This window comes from Varanus komodoensis, unplaced genomic scaffold (genome assembly GCF_004798865.1).
Source record: "Varanus komodoensis strain SLA01 unplaced genomic scaffold, ASM479886v1 scaffold74, whole genome shotgun sequence".
In the NCBI taxonomy this organism is placed as follows: domain Eukaryota; kingdom Metazoa; phylum Chordata; class Lepidosauria; order Squamata; family Varanidae; genus Varanus; species Varanus komodoensis.
In genome coordinates this window covers 28,143-51,115 of record NW_025336401.1, presented here as the reverse complement: position 1 = coordinate 51,115, position 22,973 = coordinate 28,143, and the positions used below count along the sequence as shown (strand labels likewise).

The window sequence follows — 22,973 nt, the reverse complement described above, 5'->3', positions numbered from 1 at the left end:
AAAAAGAAACCTGGGCTTGGGGAGAGTTGCTTCCAGCAGGGGATTCAACCGATCCAGTCACTGCCTCCCAACAAGGAGTACTACGCATTTCATTAAGAGCTCTGAGTATCTGCTCCTTTAAACCAGCTCCGGCTCACAGATGGCCACTTCTGATCGTTTCCTATTGTCTTCTGCTTGAAGGCATTTGCCTTTCAAGGATTCCTCTGATCCTGAGGCTGTGGGCAATTGCTCTGCAGACACCGGCCACAGGGCTTGTGCTTGAGCTGCAGGAGCAAAGCGTGGTCTGTTTGCCATGTGTGGTGTGCACTTGTGTTTAGTAGGTGGAAGAGAAGGGGTCAAAGAGGCAGGCACCCCATTCCATGCAACCCTAGCTTTAACTACGAGGGTTTGTTTAATGTTTGAAGAAATATATAATTCGACAAACATACATCTTGCTTAAAGAAAGGTCAGGAATCGGAGATTAAAGATGCAATCCTATGCAGGTCCAAGTGGAAGTAATCCACATCGTGTTTCCAAGGAAATATACTGAAGAATTGATGAAATGATTTGGAGAAACCAAGTTTGGGAAGGAAGAATTCCATAAAACAAATCCTATTTGAATTACTGGGCCAACTTCATGAATTTTGAGTTGAATTTTGAGTTATTTTGGGAATTTCCCCCCAACATGCATCACTTTGCCCTCACTTGCTCTGAGTCTTCCCAGTCATTTTGTTGGCTACTATCACCATCTGAAGAGGTCCTACTCCTTCACCCCCTCCCCTTTTCACTCCCCTACCACCATCGTTAGCCAAAGAACTAACTGAAATTAAAAAGTCATGTTAAAATCCTGCACTAAAGCATTTGTAGCAGGCTTGCTTCTAGTCTGGGGTGAAGATATTAAGTAATTTTGTGTCACAGGATGTACCTGGTCGCCGGGCACAGAGAAAACATGCAAGAAGAATGAGGGCATTGCCCATTTGCTGTACGGAGGTGCAAACCCTTCATGCCTTCATCAAAAGTATATGTTAGAGCTGAGTTGCCATGACAACAGATGAGTTTGCACTGATACCCAGATCCTGATAATTAATCCTTCATCAGATAAGTTCCCTTTAGGATTCAGGTAGGAGCTGCATTTCCCTCCAGGCGTGAAGGTTCTTCTCAGTCAACTGTGGCAAAGAGGAAAGAACTTATTCACCAGCCACCCAAATGCCACACTTGCGTGGCTTGCTGGAAGTCAGCGAGGGAAGGGCAGCCGCACGGAAGGCTTGCCTCTAAAAAGACACCTCATATTTACAAGTTTGTAGACACAGGAGCACAACCCCATCGAAGACAGAGTGAAAATTTCCCCATTGGAGGAACAGACTGCCCACCAGCAGCACCTCCATCTTGTCTGGCCTGAGCTTCACATATAAGTCCTCCTCCAGACCATCACCAAGTCCAGGCACTGGTTAAGGACTGTCACTGCTTCACCTGGATTGCCTGAAAACAAGAGGTAGAGATGAGGGTCATCTGCATACGGGTGACGCTTCAGGCCAAACCTCTGGATGGCCTCTCCCAGCAGTTTCATGTAGATGTCGAGAGCAAGGGGACAGAATAGAGCCCCATAGAACTCTATGGCACAAGGGCCATGTACAAAGTGACAGTCTCCCAATTCCTCCAGAACCATTTCAGCAGGACTTCTGGCCAGGGGTGGTATAAATCTAAACATCAGCAATATTCCTCACTTCCACACAATTCTTGCCCACTAGAGAAAACCAAGCCACATGTATGTCTTAATGCATGTGCTGAGGCAAAGACATAATGGTTGTCCTGGTGGGAGCTACCTAAGATCCAGTGGCCTTAGTATGGATTTTGAGATGCTTCAGAAAAAAAGTTATGCCAAGGTTAGCCAGTAGGGCAGGAAGGAGATCTGAAGCAGCCTGAATGAAGCACACCTGAATTATTGGCTGAACAAAGACAGATGCTTCTGCTTGAGCTGGACACATGCCCTCAACACTGCAACCCTTTGATTATCTAGAGAGCACAAACCTGACTCTTCGTGTGTACAGGACCCTTCAGGGGATGGCTAGAGAGCAGCACTCGCATTATTATTATTATTATTATTATTATTATTATTATTTATTAGAACATTTCTATGCCACCCCTTGCCGAAGCCTCGGGGCGGCTTACAACACAATAAAATACAATACAATACAAAAATAACAATATAAAATTAAAATTAATAATATAAAATAAATAAATAATATATAAACGATATAAAAGAAGTTAGAAAAGAAAAGTTAGAAAAGAAAAGAAGGAAAGGAAAGGAAAGGAAAGAAGTCGCCCTGGCCAGATGAATAAGTGAATATTGTTAACAATTAAAATGACGTTTAAATAAAAAGGTCTTTACCTGGTGCCGAAAAACAAATAACGACGGCGCCAGGCGGACCTCTCTGGGGAGCACATTCCATAGATTGGGTGCCACTGCAGAAAAAGCCCTCCTCCGAGTACCTACCCGCCTAATTTCTTTCACGGAGGGTTCCCGGAGAAGGGCCTCTCCCGCAGATCTCAAGGGGAGGTCAGGCATATATGGATGTAAGTGCTCCTTCAGGTAACCAGGTCCCAAGCCGTTTAGGGCTTTATAGGTCATAACCAACACCTTGAATTGGGCCCGGACTTCAATGGGAAGCCAGTGAAGCTGTCGGAGGACTGGAGTCATGTGAACATAACGCCCCGTCCCCGTCAGCAACCTGGCAGCTCTATTTTGAACCAACTGAAGTATCCGGACCGTCTTCAAGGGAAGCCCCACGTAAAGCGCATTACAGAAGTCAAGGCGGGAAGTCACCAGCGCGTGTGTCACCGTCGCCAGGCAGTCGTACTCCAGGTAGGGGCGCAGCTGATTAATCAGCCGAAGCTGAAGGAAAGCGCTCCTCGCCACCGCTGTCACCTGAGCTTCCAATGAAAGCTCCGGGTCGAGGAGTACTCCTAAGCTGTGGACCTTGTCCCTAAGAGGGAGTGCAACCCCATTCAGGGCCAGGTCAAATCCACCCTCTCCGAAGCCCGATCCGCCAACCAACAGGACCTCCGTCTTGTCTGGATTGAGCTTCAGTTTATTGGCTCTCATCCAACCCATAACCTCGGCCAAGCACTGGTTCAGCACAGCCACTGCCTCACCTGGATTAGTGGAAAATGAGAGGTAGAGCTGGGTATCATCAGCGTACTGATGATTCCGTAGCCCACACCTCCTGATGACCTCTCCCAGCGGTTTCATATAGATGTTAAACAGCAAAGGGGACAAAATGGAGCCCTGTGGTACTCCATGGCAAAGCTGCCATGGCGCAGAGCCATAGTCCCCCAGCACCACCTTCCGGGATCGGCTGTTGAGATAGGAGCGGAACCACTGCAAAGCAGTGCCTCTGACTCCCAATCCCGCTAGCCTATCCAGAAGGATACCATGGTCGATGGTATTGAAAGCCGCTGAGAGGTCCAGAAGAACCAACAGGGACGCACTCCCCCTGTCCTTCTCCCTGCACAGGTCATCGTACAGGGTGACCAAGGCAGATTCAGTACCGTACCCGGGTCTGAAGCCGGACTGAAATGGGTCCAGATAATGAGTTTCATCCAAGAGTGCTTGGAGTTGTCCCACCACCACCCGCTCTAACACCTTGCCCAGAAACGGGATGTTGGCCACTGGTCTATAGTTAGTGGCCATCTCTGGATCCAGTGATGCTTTCTTCAGGACCGGATGGACTACCGCCTCCTTTAATGGGGCAGGCACCCGACCCTCCCTCAGAGAAGCGTTAACCACTTCCAAGATCCAGGTCCCAATCCCGTGCTTGGAATTATTTAATAACCAAGACGGGCAAGGGTCCAAAAGGCAAGTGGTGGGACGTACCCGTCCAAGCACCTTGTCCACATCATCGGGCCGCAATAACTGAAATTCATCCAATAATTCTGGACCAAACGGCCGCATTGGCGTCTCCCCAGAAACCTCTGATTCATTAGTGGAGTCCAGCTCGTGACGAATCTGAGCGATTTTCTCCCTGAAATGTCTGGCAAAGTCGTCACAGTGGGCCTTTGAGGGTGGAACCAGATCTTCCTTGGGACCCGGGCAAACCAGGCCTTGCACCACTCGAAAAAGCTCCGCCGGATGGCATTGTGAGGAGGCAATGGAATCGGAAAAAAACTTCTTTTTCGCCGCCTTCACCGCCACAGTATAGGCCTGATAGTGGGCTTTCAAGTGTGTTCGGTCAGATTCATCCCGTGATTTCCTCCACCTACGCTCTAGCCGTCTCCCAACCTGCTTCATCGCTCGCAATTCAGGTGTATACCAAGGGGAAGAGCGGGCTCTGCCCGGTGGGAGAGGACGCTTAGGAGCGATCGTGTCCACAGCCCTGGTCATCTCCCTGTTCCACAGTTCGACCAAAGCCTTGACAGGAGCACCAGTCTTGTCAGCCGGAAACTCCCCCAGGGCCTTCAGGAATCCATCCGGATCCATCCGGCTCCGGGGGTGCACCCACACAATCGGATCCGCACCCTTACAGAGGGAGAGGTCGCTCTCGAGCACAAACCTCACCAGGAAGTGATCTGACCATGACAGGGGAGTCAAACATAAATTTCTCACCCTCAGGTCACCCTCTTCCTGCCCCGTCAAGAAAACCAGGTCCAGCGTGTGTCCACATTCATGGGTCGGGCTGGAGACATGTTGAGACAGCCCCATGGCCGTCATGGAGGCCATGAAGTCCTGAGCCGCCCCGGTTAGACCAGACTCAGCATGGAGATTGAAGTCCCCCTGGACCAACATCGTGGGGGTCCTCAACACCAGGACTGAGACGGTCTCCGTCAGCTCAGATAGGGAGACTGTTGGGCAGAAGGGTGCACGGTACACCAACAGAATCCCCAATCTGTCTCGTTCGCCCAACACCAAGTAGAGGCACTCCAGCCCTGGCCTTGAAGGGAACGGAAGTCCCGTGAGAGAGACGGAGGCTCGGTAAACCAATGCGACCCACCCTCCCCTCCCCTCTGGGCATCAACAGTGCTGAACCAGATACCCAGGCGGGCACAGTTGAGAGAGGGCAACATCCCCCCCCCCACCCAGGTCTCCGTTATGCAAGCCAGGTCGGCCCCCTCATCCACAATCAAGTCATGGATGAGGGAAGATTTATTATTGACCGACCTGACATTGAGCAGCAGTACCGTCAGACCCGAGGGGTGGTTGACAAGGCTACCTGGCACCCTCTGGGTGGGGGAAGAACCAGAAAGAGGGACAGGTGTCAGCCATCTGTCCCCTCTTCTTCTACGCGGACACGTTCAGCCCCCACTGCTGTTACGTCCATTGCCCATGACCACGCCAATGGCAGCGCCCGTGCGCTCCCCAGGAAACATGAACGTCGACATGGCCCGGGACAACTCCATAAAAACAGATTAAAAAGGATAAAACTATAAAGCAGTTAAAGAAGAGAAGAGAAGAAAGAGAGGGGAGAGAAAAAAAAATCCCCCTTCCCTAATATACAGCGGCAGGCGGGTCAATTTCAACCAAAGCCCCTGGCCAGCCCAGCCCCCCGCTCGGCCCCCAAACGGCTCCCAAACGGCGGCGACCGCCCTTCGGCCGCCAGCCGCGCTTTGAGTCCACAGGGCGCTTCCAAAGCCCCGCCCGGTCCCGCATGCGCTCACCTGTGCGGGCGGGCAGGGCAACCCGAACCGGACCTGCGTGCTGGCCGGTGGTACTGGCCTCCGTCGGTGGTGCGGCGCGGCAGCGTGCAGCTGTTTGTGCGCGAAGGTCCTTCCTTCCTTCCTGCCGAGCGGGGGGGCAGCGTGCAGGTGCTGGAGCGCGATGGTTCTTCCTGCAGCGCGGGGTAGGTGTTTCCTGTCCGGGCGCTGCTTCTCCGTGCCGCCGGCCGCGCTTTGAGTCCACAGGCAAGTCTTTGCTTTGGCAAGTCTGCCTGGATTGAGCGTGATAGCACATGTGCTTGCTATTGCAAAACCCCTAGAAATGTATTTGAAAAAGAAGCAGTTTTGTCCAACAAGGTAAAGCAAATATCTTTTCACAAGGAAAGTATAAAGAAAGCTGCCACTGCAATAGCGGAGCCCACAGAATTCAGCATGACTGTTTTATACACACACACAAGATTTTGGTGAGAGAAGGGATTTAGCTGTAGTTTCTTCATGCAAGCCACAATTTTTAGATACAATACAATACAATACAACACATTTCTATCCAGCCATTTTTCCTTTCAAGGAGTTCACAGCGGCTTACGTTATTCTACCCCTCCTGCTCTCAATCTTATCCCTACAATAATCCTGTAAGGTAGGTTGGGCTGAGAGTCTGTGACTGGCCCAAGTCACGCAGTGAAGCTCCATGGATGAGCAGGGATAGAACCCGGATCGCCTGAGTCCCAGCCCGGCACTCTGACCCCCCACACGTCACTTACTTATCCACCCCTCCAGAGTCTGAGGACGGCCAAACCGGGCCACCACGTGCTCCGCTGAGCTTAGCAGCTGTGAATGGCCAGGAAGGTACTCAGGGAAGATCATGGGGACATTTATCAAGGTTGGTTTTGTACAGCGGCTGATTAACATGAACAATGCACTTCTCCCACTATTGCTTCTTTCCCCCAATTTTAATTAATCTTTTTAATGATAGTACAGTTTGTAAAATAAAAATAAAACAATAAAGAAAATATAGTAAAAAAAACACCAAGGGATTGTGAACAAATATGCACAGATGATCAAGTACAAAAAAAATTAAAACATCTTTTTAAAAAATCGCTGAAAGTCAGCAATCATTATCCTCTCTACTCTTTAGAACTTATCTAAAATTCACTGGAATTTCTACTAAATTGCTGTTATTCAACAAAGCCTCAATACAAACATCAGTCTCCAACACTTTTCCCAACTATTCCATTCCCTTTACACTTATCATTAATTTCATTGGATGGTTCTCTTTTTACAGAGTTAGTCTTACCATTACTGCTTATTCACTAACTTATTTTTCCAATCTTCTATAATTGAATTTCCTTCAGCTTACCATTTTAAGGCAATTTTAACTCTAGCCACAATGATCATGCACTTAAATAACTCTATTCATCTTAATTCAACTTACTATAACAATAAAGCCTAAGTCTTTTGACTGTATTTTCAAAGATTCCACTATATATAGTTAATATCTCCAATGTAAAGTAAGCTGTGCATAGTGCAATTTCCACTTATTATATTCTTTAGCTGGGTTTCTATTTTGCCATTTGCATAGTCAAGTAACTTGTTTTTCTAGTCTTCAGTGGTTGAGTTTTCTGCTTTCCCTTTTGAAGTAATTGAAACTCTAGCCACAGTTATCATGTATTTAAATAACTCTACCATGTCTCCTGGCAGATTTTCTGGAACAATGCTCAGCAATATAGTCTTAGCATTCATGAGAAAATCAGTTTTCAATTTCTTCTGTGTTTCTCCATGTATTTCTTTCCAAATTTTAAAAATTACATTCCATGACCACCACTTATGGTAAAAAGGTCTGTCCGTTTCTTAACATTTCCACTTCCCTATATAATTCCTGTCCATTTTCTCTATATCTTTTGGAGTAATGTACCACTGAAAAACATCTTATACCAGTTTTCTCTCAATGCTTGACTAGCTGTAAATTTTACATCCTTCATCCATAAAGTGTTGAAGTTGCTTTTTTAAAACACCACAGTTTTTATTAAGTATGCTATCTTCCAAGAACTCTGCCCCATAACGTAGCAAATAAATATTTTTGATGAATGAATAAACAAACAATTAAATGTATAACCATGAAATAGGCTTCAATCCCATAATCCTTCAAAAAATTATAGGAGGAGACATCTCAATATAATGTCTTTCTTTTGAAATATGCAGCATAATATTTCCATATTAGTAGATCTGATCTGTCAAATCCCAGAAAATAGGAGAGGATGTGTCAATAAGTTTAAAAACAACAGTTTTTCACAAAATTGCATGAAATTATGCCTTCTAAGGGGATCAGAACTGGTCTGACTTGCGGGAAAAGGTGCAGGCAGCATTGTGCAAGGCCAGCCCGTACACCTATTGCAGAGAAGCAAGTGACCCAGTCTGCACAGGGCCAAAAGGCTGCGATGTTTTGCACATGCGCATTCAAGATATACGCTCTCCTCCGCTACAGTAAATGGCAATCATGTGATATTGCTGCACAGGTCCATGCCTGCTGTGGTCTCCATCGTGCCTCAAGCCGTTCTTCAGCCTGTGCAGGAATGTGCTCCTTTCCATGGTGCCAGACAAGGAACTGCAGAGCATTTTGGACTCTATCCAGACTTTATCTCTGTCTTAGCTGGATACTTCCCACTTCTGGATTCCAGTGCCTTGCTGGTTCTAGGCAGATGCTGGAGGAAGTGTAGCAGTGGTAGCAATAGTTGCTGTTTTCATTTCCACACAACCCAATACCTGAAGCTTTCTGAGTGGTTCACCATAATACAAAATAGTAAAAATGGATACAAGAAAATACACATGCAATAAAATACTGTATACAATCCCCTAACCCTGTATAATATCTAAAATTGAAAACTGTCTAAACACCTAAAAAAATCAGTAAGAACTAGACCTGTGACAACAGCTGACATATCCCATTAAGCGCCTTTCAATGCCTGGGAACAAATGACAGTCTTAAGCTGGCACCAAAAAGATGACCAAGTTGATGCCAGGCAGGCCTCAACGGGGAGATCATCCCATAACTGGAGCTGCCAGTCAGAAGGCGCTCCTTCTTCTGGCCCTCTGTTGCAGGTAGCAGGCAGAAGACGACTTCAGATGCAGACGACTGTAGTGCCTGGGTGGATTAAGGTTGGGAGAGGCAACCCATTCGGTTCTGCAGGCCCAACGGCACTATGGAGCTTTATAGGTTAAAACCAGCACTCTTAATTAGGCTCAGAAGCATACAGGTATCTAATGCAAACAGGCCAGAATTGGTGTTCCATGTCCAGACCTTCTGGTCCCAGTTATTAATGTGGCTGCCACATTTTCAACAAGTTGCAGATGATGAACAGTCCTGCAGGGCAGCCTCATATAGAGGGCATTGCAATCATCTAGCTAGCATCAGGGCCCTGCCTTTCCTGATGACCTCCTTTGGGGAGGACTACAGTACAGTTTCCTCCTTCACATTTGTCCTTCATGTAGCATCACGCACTCTTAAAATGAAAGGAGAATTCTACTGCACTTCTGTTTTTTGAATGTGAGTGCAAACCTCCTCAAGTCAGACTTTGTTTCAGACTTTTTGAAAATTCTACAGTGCTGAATTTGGGTAAAATTGGGTTTGGGTTTCACTTTAATCAAATTTATAACATCCATATTGATACTGGTACTTCTGCTTTCAGTAACACTGACACCAGATTGGATGTGAACTGGGAAGCTCTTTCATATCCAACACCTCACACAAGAATCAAGGAAAGATGGGAAAATATGTGTATCACCTGAAGCTTGTGCTAGAATCCAGCTCAGCTCTCCTGAGAAACCAGAATAGATGGATTTGCAATCCATGGTGCATCTGTAAGGGCAGTGGAGGATGGGGGTGATATTTTACTGTTTCACTGTTGGAGGAAATAAAGAAGGGAAGGCATGCATGCCCATCTCTTACGGACAGGATGGCAGCTTAAAGATCACTGAGCAGCTCTGCTGGAACAAGACACTCCCAAATATTTAGTCCTGTTCTACATACCCACACACCTGTTCTTAAGCCACTGGAGAACCAAGTGCATGGAAGAGGAGATGTGTGTGGAGTGCTTGGTATTCCAAACGGATGCTGAGTTGCTAAGCAACTGAAAAGGCAAAAGTGGCAGGAGAGAATCTAGTGAGATCATGGAGGACTAGGCCACAAAACCCAATCTGAGAGGGAGCGGGGTGTGGGGGTACTTCAGCCTATTCTGAGTTCAGCTCTGCCCATGGCAGCCCTCCCAGGAATGGCTGAGCCCCAGGCCTGGAGCTCACCCACACTTGCACACCCCGAGCAGCTAGTCCCCAGGAAGAAATCCTAATTATAGTGCACATTACGGACATAATTCCCACATCCAGGGTGCCACATGTGCAAAATGAGACAGGCAGGCCAGTTGGCAGGCTCATGATGTGAATTAATATGGCCAGCAGATCAAATGAAGACACAAGTCTGGCCTTGTAAATTATGCTGTTAGCCAACAGTCACTAGCCCAACATGCACCGAAATATTAAGAAAGGGGCTGAAAAGGACAGAGCAAAAATAACATCATTAAATATCATTAAATCAGTTATACTATTCTGGTTGTCCCATCTCCAAAATTGTAGTGTAGAGCCACAAAAATAATAGGAAATGGCCATAACAATGACTGGGAGGCTGGAGCCCCTGTCAAAAATGTCCAACAAGATAAGATCTTTTTGGTTCGGGGGGAAAAGGGATACACAGAGCATAAAACCGAGTTTTTAAAAACCCTGTATAATGTGGAGAGAGTGAATATACAGTAATGTTTCCATCTGTTTCTCTCACTTGGGATCATCCAGTGAGACTGAATGACAGGTTTGGGACTACAAACAGATGGATTTACACCTTCACAATCTATGACTTTGTGGTATTCGCTGACCTAAGACGTGTCAACAGCCCGGCTCACACACAGACCTAATGCACACACGGCCTTTTGGATATAGGAGGCCCTTGTGTTGCTCCCATAGAGCAACATTCCCAAAATGTGGGAAACAAGGGCCTGGGAAAGGGACAGGGGCTTGCTTCTTGCTGCCCCACCATCCTGGGATCCCATTCTGCCCCTCCTGCATCCTCCTTTTCCTAGGATCCTAGAGTGGGGCAGGATTGCTACTCCGTGGATGTAGCTTCTACCCTGGACATGTACTGTATGAACAGAACCAGAGCATCTTCCAGATGCATCTTAAGGCTGCCCAGTTTGGCCAGACACTTTGTGACCAGTGGTGGGGAGGCTGTTTTACAAAGTATGCACCACTTCACACCTGCCATTCCTCTGTCTGCTGGTGGTTTGCATTTTAAGAAAATGTTCCCAACCCCTGAAGTTTAGTTCTGCCAGTAGACCTCCAAGCAGCATTGTTAGCCAGCAGCGTCCCATAAGACAAATACCCCAGGGGGTTATTACTTTGCCCACCCCATTTGTGGCACATAAAGGCTGAGGCAGCTCCAGCAGGATCTGTCATGAAGTGCACTGCAGCATCTGCCTCCGTGAGTGAATCTGCTGCCCTCAGCCATATCATGGAAGCATAGATGCTTCTTTCACTTCAGTGGTCCCCAGTCACAAACACAGGTGGGCACACATGGATCCCTGACTCACCGCACTGCAGAGTTAATGCTGCTTTGCTGTCTTGCTCAGGCAGATGGCTGGCCAAGCGGAGTAGCACCATTGCAGCTTCTCATATGCCCCCACCACCTAATGCACAGAGTTTTCCGCCACTGAAGACTGCAGTCCCGAAGAGAGGTGGCTTCCAGAACTTTAGCACCTGAACAGCTTCTGAAGAGGGCAGGCAGAAGACACCCCTCTTGGGTCCCTCCGGCACAAATCTCTCTTGCTGGGACTTCCTGGAATGGAAGTGTGGGGGAACTATGACCTGGCTCAGGCCCAGAGGGCATGTGACCTGGTTGCCTTTGCCACCATGCCTCCTGCCCTGCTAATGGGCCTTCTCATTCCCTCAACAGGGAACCTTTGGAATGAGATTTCCTCCTTTCTCCCACTTGGTGTTTCCCCCCTCACTTGCATGCTCAGCCGTGTTTGTGGCTGGAATCTCCCAGGTCCAGATCTCATTCCTTTGTCCCATGGCAGGTAAAGTGGGCCTTAGTAGGGCTTGAGTTGTACATCCCTGCAATAACCCATCAGGTACAATAGCATGACATGGATGTAATGGACTAGCCCCTTCTATAACCTTTTATCCCTGGCTATTAGATCTTGGTCCAATCAAGGCAACTGTTTGCATGCCCAAAATCGCCAACTCCACCCTTGTATGAGGGAAAGAGTTGACTTATCTGGCCTAGGCCAGAGTCTCATGTAGCGCAATTAAAACCTGTGAATTAAAACAAACCTGGCCTACCTGCAAATCAACAGGAGAAGAACTCCAGGAAAACACATATCCTATTGCTCAAATTAACTTGTACCCTTCAGATACAGGTCAGAATGTTGCAAGAGCAGCTGAGCAATGTGCCTCTGAAGGCGAGATTCACAGGGCAAAGATCAGAAGGGGGTCCTGATCCTGGAGACCAAAGGATGCTCCCTCTGAGCCACCATGCCAGGCTGCAGACCCACCATGGCAGCTGCACACAGACATGCCTGAATGCAGAGACTGAATGTTTGAGTGCTCCTTCCTGGAGGAAAAGCATTTCCATGCACATACAGGGCAGAACAGGAATGTTGGCAAAACTTGCCTCCACCCCGCATGCACATAAACATTCTAATTTAACATGGGGTGCAAAATATAAGTCGTGTAAGAAAGCTCGTCATGTTTTGAGCCTTCATCGGCAGTTTGAACAAATACGGCTCATTGGCTGATGCTCGGTCATGTGCTTTGTGGACTGCCCTGAGCCCTTGTACTTGAGTTCCCGTTCATCTTAAATATCGGGAGATGACTTGACCCTCCCACCACACAAATTGTTCTTAGTGAAGATTTTATTCCTGTCAAAACATTTGGATTGATGAAACATAGAAACAGAGAAACAGAGCCAGTCAGAAGGGTCCTCCCGGGCCATCTAGTCTGACCCCCAGCTCCAGCCAGCTCCGCTTACGACATGCCCACCATGTGCATGTCTGGCCTAAATTAGTTAATTCCTTTGATTGTGTGAAGCTTTGAATGAAAAATGTGTCAATTCAACACAAATGGAGAGAGCAAAACATCATGTGTGAGGGACCAGGCGTGTGCCAACCGGTCCATATTTGGTAACCTTTTTCAGACTGCTATATATGCTGGCGCCTCATACTTTGAACTTAATTCATTTCAGGAGGCCATTTGAGCTCTGAATCGTTCAAAGTCCAAAGCAATTTTCCCCATTAGAAATAATGGAAAGGGAATTAATCCTTTCTCCGACCCTGAGCAATACCCATTTCGGTAAACTTAAACAGCAAATATGGCCTTCTGAAAAGAATTAAGTTTGAGGTATGATCAAAAAATATGGTGAATGTTTAAATTTTTAAAAATTGCAGTAGGAGACTCATTGCTATTGAAGCTTTTTTTACCCGACTTGAGTGCAAAAGGCCAGCCATTTTTGCTGCGACCACATTGTTTTCAGTTCGCTCACCGTTCAAGCACTGTTTGAACTATGGAGCGATTTTATCATGACTCGAACGTTCGAAGTTAGAGTCATTTGAACTATGAGGCAACACTGCAGAGAGTCCTTGGCGTGGCTCTGTCTTGCTCAGCACAAAGGGCTGTGAGTGGTTGTTCCCAGAGGGTCCCATTCTTGTCTTCTTCTGCCATTTCTGCCCTAACAAAACAGATGCTGATGTATGCTAATATGCTGCAGAGTTTAGGCTGGTGGGTGTTAATGGGACCTTGGTACTCTGTGCAATTCTGAGATGAGGAGAATGGTAATTTTCAAGGACCGAAGAAGGTTCCTTTTTCACTGCCTGGGCTTCTTCTGAAGAGATACCAAGCAACCAGAGGCTGTAGTGCTTGACAGATAAGAATTAGCAATGAAGAGGCCTTGTCTCATTTGCTGCTCTCTAATTTTGACTCCCATCTGAACACACAGGACTGTTCTGTAGTTCTGTGACTACAAATGTTAGGGGATCGGTAGTCTCGACTGAGCAGCCTCCATGTGAATGGCCTGCAACATCTGGGCACATGTTACTCCTTTCTGTCCATATTTCTGCATCCAGTGCACACTTGCTTCACTGCACTGGCACATGCAGAGTTGATTGGGCTGCCTCTCAAGAGGCAAGCAGAGAAAGTCATCTCCCACTTGCGTGGTGCACTTGCTTCTTTCACTTTTATCGGGAGCCCTTTCAAAACAATTCCAGGTAAGCAGAGCTATATCAAACATCAACCCCAGAAGGTCCTTCTGAGGAGAACACAATGTTAAATGAATTAGTTTTAGGCATCCCTTAAGGGCCTGTGCATACACAGCCGTAGCTTTCAGCTGGAATACAGTTGCACATGCATGGGGCCACCACTGGGAAATCCCCACACCGCCTAGATGGCAACTTGGTCACTTCCTAGTTGACCACACACAGAGGACCTCTGGAGCGGACCCAAGTCTGTGGGGAGCAACTTGGAAGTGGTTTACCTGCTCTTCATTTTGTGGCAAGTGCCTGTGTCCTCTGCTGCTTGTTTAACCAGCTGAACATTCACAAATGACTGTGCAACTGTCACTAAGTAGCCACTGGGTGCAGTTTGCAACTAGGCCATCCTTACGCATTTTGGGGTTTGGCAGTCCCTCCATGGCAAAAATATTTTGGTGGTGCCCGGTGCTTTTTTGGTAAAAAAAAAAAAGTGCCGGAACTCACCTCTTGTTAATCTTTTATTTAAGGTTTTTTTAGGGTAATCTTTTATTAGCAGGACGGGTGTTTGAGAAGTAATTAGTGTTTTTTCCCTTATTTAATTTTGGGGTTGCACTTTTACACAAAAAATTAAAAAAAGATTTTCAATTCACCAACTTTTTTTAAAATAAAAAAATGATTTACCTTTTGCAAGTATCCAGTCACTCTACACACACCGACACTGTGTAATGAAACATAATGGTCGCCACCCACAGTAAGCACTCAGCACGCAACCACACGACCACTCACAAGCCAAGCAGCGTCACAAGCCGAGCAGCGCCATCACAACCAGCGCGGACACACAAGCAGCCCGCATACACCATTTTAATGATTTTGCCGCCAACCTGCTATGCCCAACAGGGCGATTCAAAATCACGTGGAAAAATCCGTCGAAAAAAGGTGCCGGAATGCTGTTCCGGTGCACTCTATGACTGAAAAAAGCCTTGGTGGTGCCCATGATGGTCTCTTCAATTCTCAGAGGTGCTTGCAGATCCACAAAGCTTGGGGATCCTTGCTTGGGACCTAGGTGCCTAAAGCAATGCCTGCTGATTCTTATAAATTGCTCAAACTATAGAAAACATACCAAATGATCGAATGAAACTTTTGTTGTTTCTTGAGATGGTGTTGCACCCTTTTCAGTTGGAAACTGGTACTGCCATCCAGGCTGACCTTAAAAACTCCTGTCCCAGTGTTCATGGCAGATTGGCAAGCAGACTGGCAGGGGATCACTGCACACTGCATAATCTGCTGTCAGATAGCACTGAGTCCCTTCACGACCACCATTTCAAATGCTCTTGGACCAAGCAGCCACACGGAGTGCTGGATCGAGGCCAACAATGAGCAGCCAAATCCCCGCAGGCGCACCCAGGAGAGGATGGCTGTGTGGTCCCAGCAGTTGCAGTGGACCCCCCATCTCTGCCATCTGCGCTGCTCAGCAGCATCCCCGTGGCTGCTTTTTGAGGTTTGCGATGCTCTTCTGGACCCCCCTCCCCTTGGACTGCCTCTGGGACTTCTCCCCAGGAGAACCAATTGCCTAAAATGTCCTCCACACAGGAGTAGATGAGAGGCGTTCTTCAGCAATTTAATGGGCACTGCATTTGTGCTTCCAGGACTATACCATCACAATGTATTTCCAGCAAAGTTGGCGAGACAAACGCTTAGCCTACAGTGACTTACCTCTGAATCTCACCCTGGATAACCGTGTAGCTGATCAGTTGTGGCTCCCAGACACCTACTTCTTGAATGACAAGAAGTCCTTCCTGCATGGGGTGACAGTGAAGAACAGGATGATCCGTCTGCACCCAGATGGGACGGTTCTGTATGGACTGAGGTGAGTTCGGAACGGAATGCTCTTTCTGACCACCAGCCTTTAACTTCCAGTTTTTGTTGCAGGATCTCTCGTGTCAGGTTCTGATGTACTGTGAATGACCGCACCCCATTTTTGTATGAGAAACCTGGCTTGTATTCACACAGGTGGGGTAATTTAAGTCAGGTGCATAGGATATTGGTTTGCTTTGTACTGCCTAGTTCTTCCCTTCAAACATGTACACATGCAGAGATTAAGCCTCACACTTGTCGATAACACAGGACTCTTTGATTCTTGGGATTCATCTTGTGAATCTGTGGAAAGATTGCAAGCTCTGAATGGGAGGCAGAAAGAGCTTCTCGCATTTTTATAGTGCAGGTCTTTGGCTACTTTTAGAGCTATTACATGACACAATAACAACCTCAAAATGTTCAGATTCTTAAGCCCTGTAGCTAAAGCCTCCGTGTCCGTGTAATGGCGATGGGAACATAAAAGCTGCCTTGTACCTACCCTGATCATGTGTCCATCTAGCCAAGAATGGCAATATCGATGGGTACCGATGGCTAAGCAGACTTTCAGACGGGGGGTTGACTGAAGATGCTGCCAGAAATTGAACCTGGACCTTGCACCATAAAAAGCATGTGTCCTACCCATAGACTGCAGAGCCTCCCGCAAGTCTTATGTATCACTGTATGAACCCTGGCTGAACAGGGACTGAACTAGACAGGTTGCCCCACTTGGACTCGAAAAAGCCAAGTTTAGCCATTTCAAGGTAATGTAAACAAAGTCCCATGGCAAGCCATTCTGAAGAGAAAAGGAGCCCAAGACTGACAGTCAAATGATTAAGGATCTGCTACTTGAGCTAAATTAGTTCAAATCTCCAGAACCTGATGAACTTCACCCTAGAGTCATGAAAGAGCTAACAGAAGAATTCTTGGAACCACTCTCTATTAATAAGCTTTGAAAATTCATGGAAGACAGGAGAAGTGCCAGATGACTGGAGAAAAGCTACTGTTGTCCCAATCTACAAGAAAGAGAAAAAGATGAACCTGGAAACTATAGATCAGTTAGTCTGACATCAATCCTGGAAAAATTCTGGCACAAATTATAAAACAAACAGTCCGCAAGCACCTTGAACACAATGCAGTAATTACTAAAAGTCAACATGGACTTTTCAAGAACAAATTTTGCCAGATGAATCTAATTTCATTTTTTGGTGGGTAACCTTCCAAATGTACTGTGAGAACGCTGTGGACATAATCTAACTTTAGCAAAGCCTTTGATAAAGTGCCCTACAACATCCGGATTACCCTACTGGCAAAATGCAGGCTAGATAGTGCAACCACTAGATAGATCCACAATTGGCTGCAAAATCAGACTCAAAGAGTACTTATCAACAGCACATTCTGAGGTGGGTGCTGCAGCTTTAGGGTTAGGGTGATTTAGATGAGGAAGTACAAGGGAAGATAATTAAATTTGCAGATGACCCAAAGCTAGGTGGAATAGCAAATACCCTGGAAGACAGAGATGAGACACAGGGTGAACTCAATAGGTTTGAACGCTGGACAGAGAACAACAGAATGAAATTCAATAGGGACAAATGCCGAGTCCTCCACTTAGGAACAAGAAACCAAATTCACTGCTACACTTGGCTCAACAAGACTGCAAATGAGAAGGATCTTGGGGTTGTTGTAGACCACACGTTAAAAGTGAGCCAACAATGTGATGCATTTGCAAAAAGGGCATATCCTATTTTGGGCTGCATGAACAGAAGCGTCACATGAAATGCTAGTTCCACGTTGCTCAGCACTAGTCAGACCTCACCTGGAGTATTGTGTCTTGTTCTGTGCACCTAAATTTTATTAAGACACAAACAAGCTAGAAAAGGTAAGGAGGAGGGCAACAAGGATGGTTTGGGGAATGGAAGCACAGCCCTATGAGAAAAGATTGTGAGATCTAGGCATATTCAGTCTCATGGAGAGAAAACTGAGGGGTGATATATGCTTAGCATTCAAAAGGCTCCCACAAAGTGGAAGAACCAGATCTCTTCTCATCCATTCCAGAGTGCAGGACACAGAATAACAGACTTAAGTTAAACTGGTTTTAGATTAGACACCTTGAAAAAATTCCTCAGTGTCAAAGCAGTATGACCATGGAACCCATTACCTGGGGAATTGTGGGCCCTCCCTCCCTGTAGACATGCAGAAAGTGTCTGGACACTCACATGAGTGGAGTGCGGTGATGTGGTGTCCCGTAGCAGCAGGATCGGACCTGATGGCCCCTCCCAGTTCTGCCATTCCATGAGTCTGTGCCCCTGTGAGCCTCTTCCCTGCATACTTTTCCATCATGCCTCCGGCGAAATGGAGAATGGACTGAATGCGTATCATGATGGTGTGGCACTGCAAAAGCTAAGGGAATGTCAACCACTTTGAGCGGGCCCTCAGTTTTAGATTCTAAGATACCATGTGACACTAAGACCATTAATTGGGGATGCGGTTGGGTATTCTGCTGGCAGTTCCCTCCACAGTTTTCCATGTTCTTCCTTTTTTCTAGTCCTGGTGATTAAGAGAGCTTTGGAAAGGAGCAGTTTTATTTTTATAGATCTGCACAATGTGAATTTGAATATGCAGACTCTACAGGGCTGCCTTTTGGTATGGATCTGTCCTCTGCACCTTGTCACAAGTTCCTTTTAATCTGAAGTCAGGGCACACAAAAATGCAGCCCCCAAAATGTCTGCTTGCTTTGTAAAGCTGAAGACTTTTCTCTCTTTCTTTTCTTTTTTCTTTCCTTTTTTACTAGATGGATTGGTAAAATAGAAATTGTGGGTGTAGCTTTGCAAAGTTAAACAATTCTGACCGTATTTCAGAGAAGCAAGGAGAAAGTAGTGTTTGGGCAATGAAGTACAAGTGTAAATCCTTTTACAGACTCCCTTAATATTTATTTAATGTGGTATTGCTGTACCAGATTTCTGAAACCAAGCAAGACAATTATCAAAAACTCCAGAGGAATGGAACCTAGTCAGACCCTTGGTTCATCTAGCAAGGTTTGGGTAGAAAATACAGTAATCAAAGAAAAGCAAGCTTAAAACAAACCCACATTTAATTTCCCTGGAACTGGGCTGTCTTTTGAGCCTGTAACCAGGCAGGATCATCCCCCAGTGATGTTGCAAAGAAAGTGGACGTGAAAAGCTGCATCTCTGTTTTTCTGCATCTCTGACCTTGGCAAAGAATCACATGAGAAATGCAGCAGCAAGGTCAGGAGGGGCTGCAAAATCAGTGAGCAGGTGTGATACACCAGTGTCAACTAGTCCTCATTATTCGGACTAATCGCTTAGTCAACGTCTGCTTCCCTGTAGCTTCCAGTCACTGATTCTGTTCCTGTCCTCCAGAAGAATGCTTCCCTCTTTCCTCTTGGTCATCTCTTTTCCAGGCTAAATATACCCAGCTCAGTCAACTGCTTCTCATAGGACTCGCCTTCCAGACTCTAAACCACCCCATTGTGCTTCTCTGGGTGTGCTGCACTGCTGTTAATTTAGGCGAAGACATTTATTTATTATTTCAATTTATATGCTGCAACAATAGCCCATACTTGGGCTCCCTTTGTGACTAAAAGTCTTTTAGTGGTGTTCTGAGCAACTGCATTCTGTCTCATATGATATCTGGATTCCCACAATTAATATATAAAACCAGAATGGGGACCGTTTTCCCCCCGGGGAGAGCCATTGACTTCCAGAGCAGTCGGTTAGGATGGACCCGCAGCCCACACTGGCTTGAGTTGGTCACATTGCAGTTTGGCCTTCCTGGTAACCAAGAGGAAAGGCCTCGTCTGTGTAAAAGCAGTCCAGCCCGTCAGTATTAGCAGCAAGCAAACAGCTGCCCCAGGAGCTCTTGCTTGCAGGTGGCAGCAGCGCCCGGCCTGGCGCAAGCCAGAGGGCAACGGCAAGACGGGTTCTCCTGCTGCAGCAACCCTGAGTGCAGCAGGCATTCGGGATGGGCACCCCAGGGTAGTTCCAGCCCGTGGGGACCTGCAGATGAGCTGGAAAAATGCTGTGCGATGCATTTTCGCATTCTCCACTTCAGGGGAAAGAGGGAGAATGCCGTTGTGGATGGCGTGCCCCACAGGTGCAGAATAACATAGACAGACAAGTTGTGTGAGGCATGTGGATTGAGTCACAGGCATGTGAAGCGAAGCTGCAGCTTTCGGAGGGCTGGGAATGCCCCTGGAGGATGCTGCCATTTCCCTGCTGCTGCTGCTGCCTGATACCAGGGGAAGAAGCAGGAGGAAGCTGGGATTGCTTTGCACTCGTGGAAAGGGTGTGCTTAGAGCCTGCAGTTGTGCAAATGGCTCTGGGGCTTCCTCCCCCCAGGACTGAGCACCTTTCCCCACCCCTCCTTTGGAAGGTAACCTCTCTACCTCTGCAGATGTGTGCGCGCGTGTGTATTTGTGCGTGCGTGCATGTGTGTTTCCCGCCATCGCTTCAGTTCTATTTATAGCATGCCAGGCAGCGGCAGTGGCTCTCCTCAAGGCTTCCTACAACCATCGTCACAGACAGCAGAAAGATAAATTTAGCACGCCACAATTCTTAAAGAGGCAGCGGCTCGCCCAGGCTGGTCCCTTCCACTCCAGCTCACCATGAGCCTGCCTTCGCCTTCCTGAGCGTCCACTTCCATGCACACTCCCCTTCGTCCTTGCAATCCCTGTACTGCAGGGACAGCAGCACGTCCCTGGTTCTGCTGGCCTCCTCGGGTGTGTGGCTGGATGAATGCCTTGTGGAGCACTGTGGGAAGGAGAGATGCTGCCTCTCCCCAGCAGGCCACCTGCACCAATGCACACCCCGGCCGGGCGGGAGGCAAGCTCTTCCCTGGTGTAGTTCAGAGCCTGAGTGGAGGACGGGATCCTTCTAGGACCAGGGGGCAGCAGGCCTGACTCACCATTTCGGGCACCCGGGCTGGAGAGCGGCGCAGACACTTCTGCTCGCTGGCGGCCCCCGAGGAAACCAGCATGTCTTCAGCAGTGCGGCACCCCCTGCAGCTCCGCGGAGGCCCTGGGCCAAGGTGCTCTGCTCACCGCCCAGCCGCCTACTTGCCATCAGCGCCTCCCTCCCTCCCTCCCTCCAGCAGCGCCCGCCCATGAAGGGAGGACTTCTTTGCACAGGTGTTCCTTGCTCACTTATGACCCCTTGGCCATGGCAGTTTTCGGAGCTTTCTTCTGATGCCCTCCTCCTCGAGAGCGATGCCCAGGCTTTCCAGCCCTCTCCTCAGCTTCTCCTCGATTGGGCGCAGCCAGCTTTTAGCATGCCAACTGGAACAAAAGCCCTGCGGCACAATTAAATAGTGGCATTGTCTCACCGTTCCGCTGGGCTGCAGCCCCACCACAGCTCCCCCTTGCCGCTGGTTATTAGAATGTACAGAAAGGCAGATGAGCTCAGCCCGGAGTGGGGGGGGTGTTGTTTTTAGTTCCCACAGTGCAGGAGTTGTTCCCCTCGTGCAGAGAAGCCAAACTAGAGAGGTGAGCCCATTGCAATGCAGGCAATCAGGGAGGCCCCTGTGGCGCCCTTTGCACTTGTATGTCTACAAAAGACAGTTTTCTCAGTTTTTCAGCCTACAGATCCGCGTTTGGCTGTTTGGTCGGAAAAAGCAAATCCCTCATCCTACAGCTGTGGCAAAACCCGCTGTTTCATCAAGCATATTTGCATGCCTACTGCAAGTCTGCAGAGACACTGACCCCCTTTCCCTGCCACACGGATTGGCACACACCCCTGCAACAGGAGGCAGCACAGGGGTCCAGTCTCACATGCATACACATCCATGGAAACATACGCGGGGACCACATTTCTTGCCAGGCTACGGACAACTCACCGCACCCGTCAGTGTTTGCGTCCTGCGAATGCGGGAACAGCCACCATTCCATGGGGTGGGCAAGTGAGGAGTGAGTGGTGTGTGTGGTCGAGCGCAGCAAAGGCCGTCTTGAGGGGGTGGCCATGCTGCCGGGGGATGCGGCTGCCGTGCTTCCTGTGCTCCCCAGGGCTCTGGGCAGGTGGCCGTGGCTCTGCGCTGCGTGCCAGGTCAGCCTCCCAAGGCTGCGCAGGACAGCCCCGCCACAGCATGACCTGGCAGCTGCCGAGCGCGGCTGGCTCCGCAGACTGACCTCAGGCCCCTTTCGGTGTGCTAATTTTGCACTCGATGGGTGCAGAAGTATTTGCCATACTGGTATTTATGAATTTATTATTTGGTATTCATGAATTTCTAATTGGTGCTTCTGTGTCGGTGAATTGGGAATTATATAACTTGCTTATGTAACATATGTCTCCTGATTTGTGAGTTGTATGTGCCACAGTAGGCAAGGTCTCTGTTTGGATTTTAAGCACATTATAGAGAACCTTTTAAGCAAGATGCTCCACTAGATGCTGTTTCTAAGTTTATTTTGAACTTACCAACGATGCCACAAGCTGCATAAGCATCCGGATGCTCCCTCAGGTCCCCGAAGGGGCCTGGCTATGTGCATTCTCTCATTTATAGACCTGTTTTCTTGCCTTCAGACATCCCCTGCATCACCACCAAGCATCCTCTCTCCTCCCACTCTACACCCCCACCCCCTGCCGCCTCCCCGTGCCTGGAGAAGCGAGCGCCTTGTAGCAGAGGTGCGGGCTGGCTGCAGTGAGTCAGGAATGGTGATTTAAGCCACGCCATTGATGCCGAGAAGAGCTGCTCCCGCACCCTCCCTGCCCACCGTTGCCACAGCCTCGTTCTCTGGTTGTCATAGAAACAACAGTCTGCATGCTAATTTTCTGCCTTTATTTTCTTTTCCAGAATCACAACCACAGCTGCTTGCATGATGGACCTGAGGAGATACCCCCTTGACCAGCAAAACTGCACCCTGGAGATTGAGAGCTGTGCGTATCAAGTGTGGATGTGAGCAAGGAAGGCAGGGGGGTGCAGGCTTCCCTTGCTGGGACCGGCCTCAGCCTTCCCTCCAGTCCTCAGCCACAGTAGAATGCAGCAATGGCCACAGTGGTGTTTGGGCAGCAGCACTGGTATAGCATACCTTTGCATCAACAGTGGGCAGCGGCAGTGGTATGTCATGCCTTTGCATTTCTTAAAAGAAGAAATTTAAGAAATGCCCACATCCAAAAGTGACCTTTAAAAAGGTTCAACATGCAGGCAACAAGATCTGGATGGAATTTTGTTTCTGCCAAAATCACAGCCAGCTGATCAGCTCATTCC

At 48.0% G+C, this 22,973-nt stretch overlaps 1 protein-coding gene across 2 annotated transcripts in view; it reads left to right on the top strand.

Annotated features, from left to right (window-relative positions):
• LOC123034984 (gamma-aminobutyric acid receptor subunit beta-4) overlaps nucleotides 1-22,973 on the top strand; it is a 44,507-nt gene that overhangs the window by 13,726 nt on the left and 7,808 nt on the right. For both annotated transcript variants that reach the window (XM_044452806.1, XM_044452805.1), the window contains exons 4-5: nucleotides 15,554-15,774; nucleotides 22,560-22,642. In XM_044452806.1, coding sequence (XP_044308741.1) covers nucleotides 15,554-15,774; nucleotides 22,560-22,642 — 304 coding nt within the window. The remainder of the gene's footprint in view (nucleotides 1-15,553; nucleotides 15,775-22,559; nucleotides 22,643-22,973) is intronic.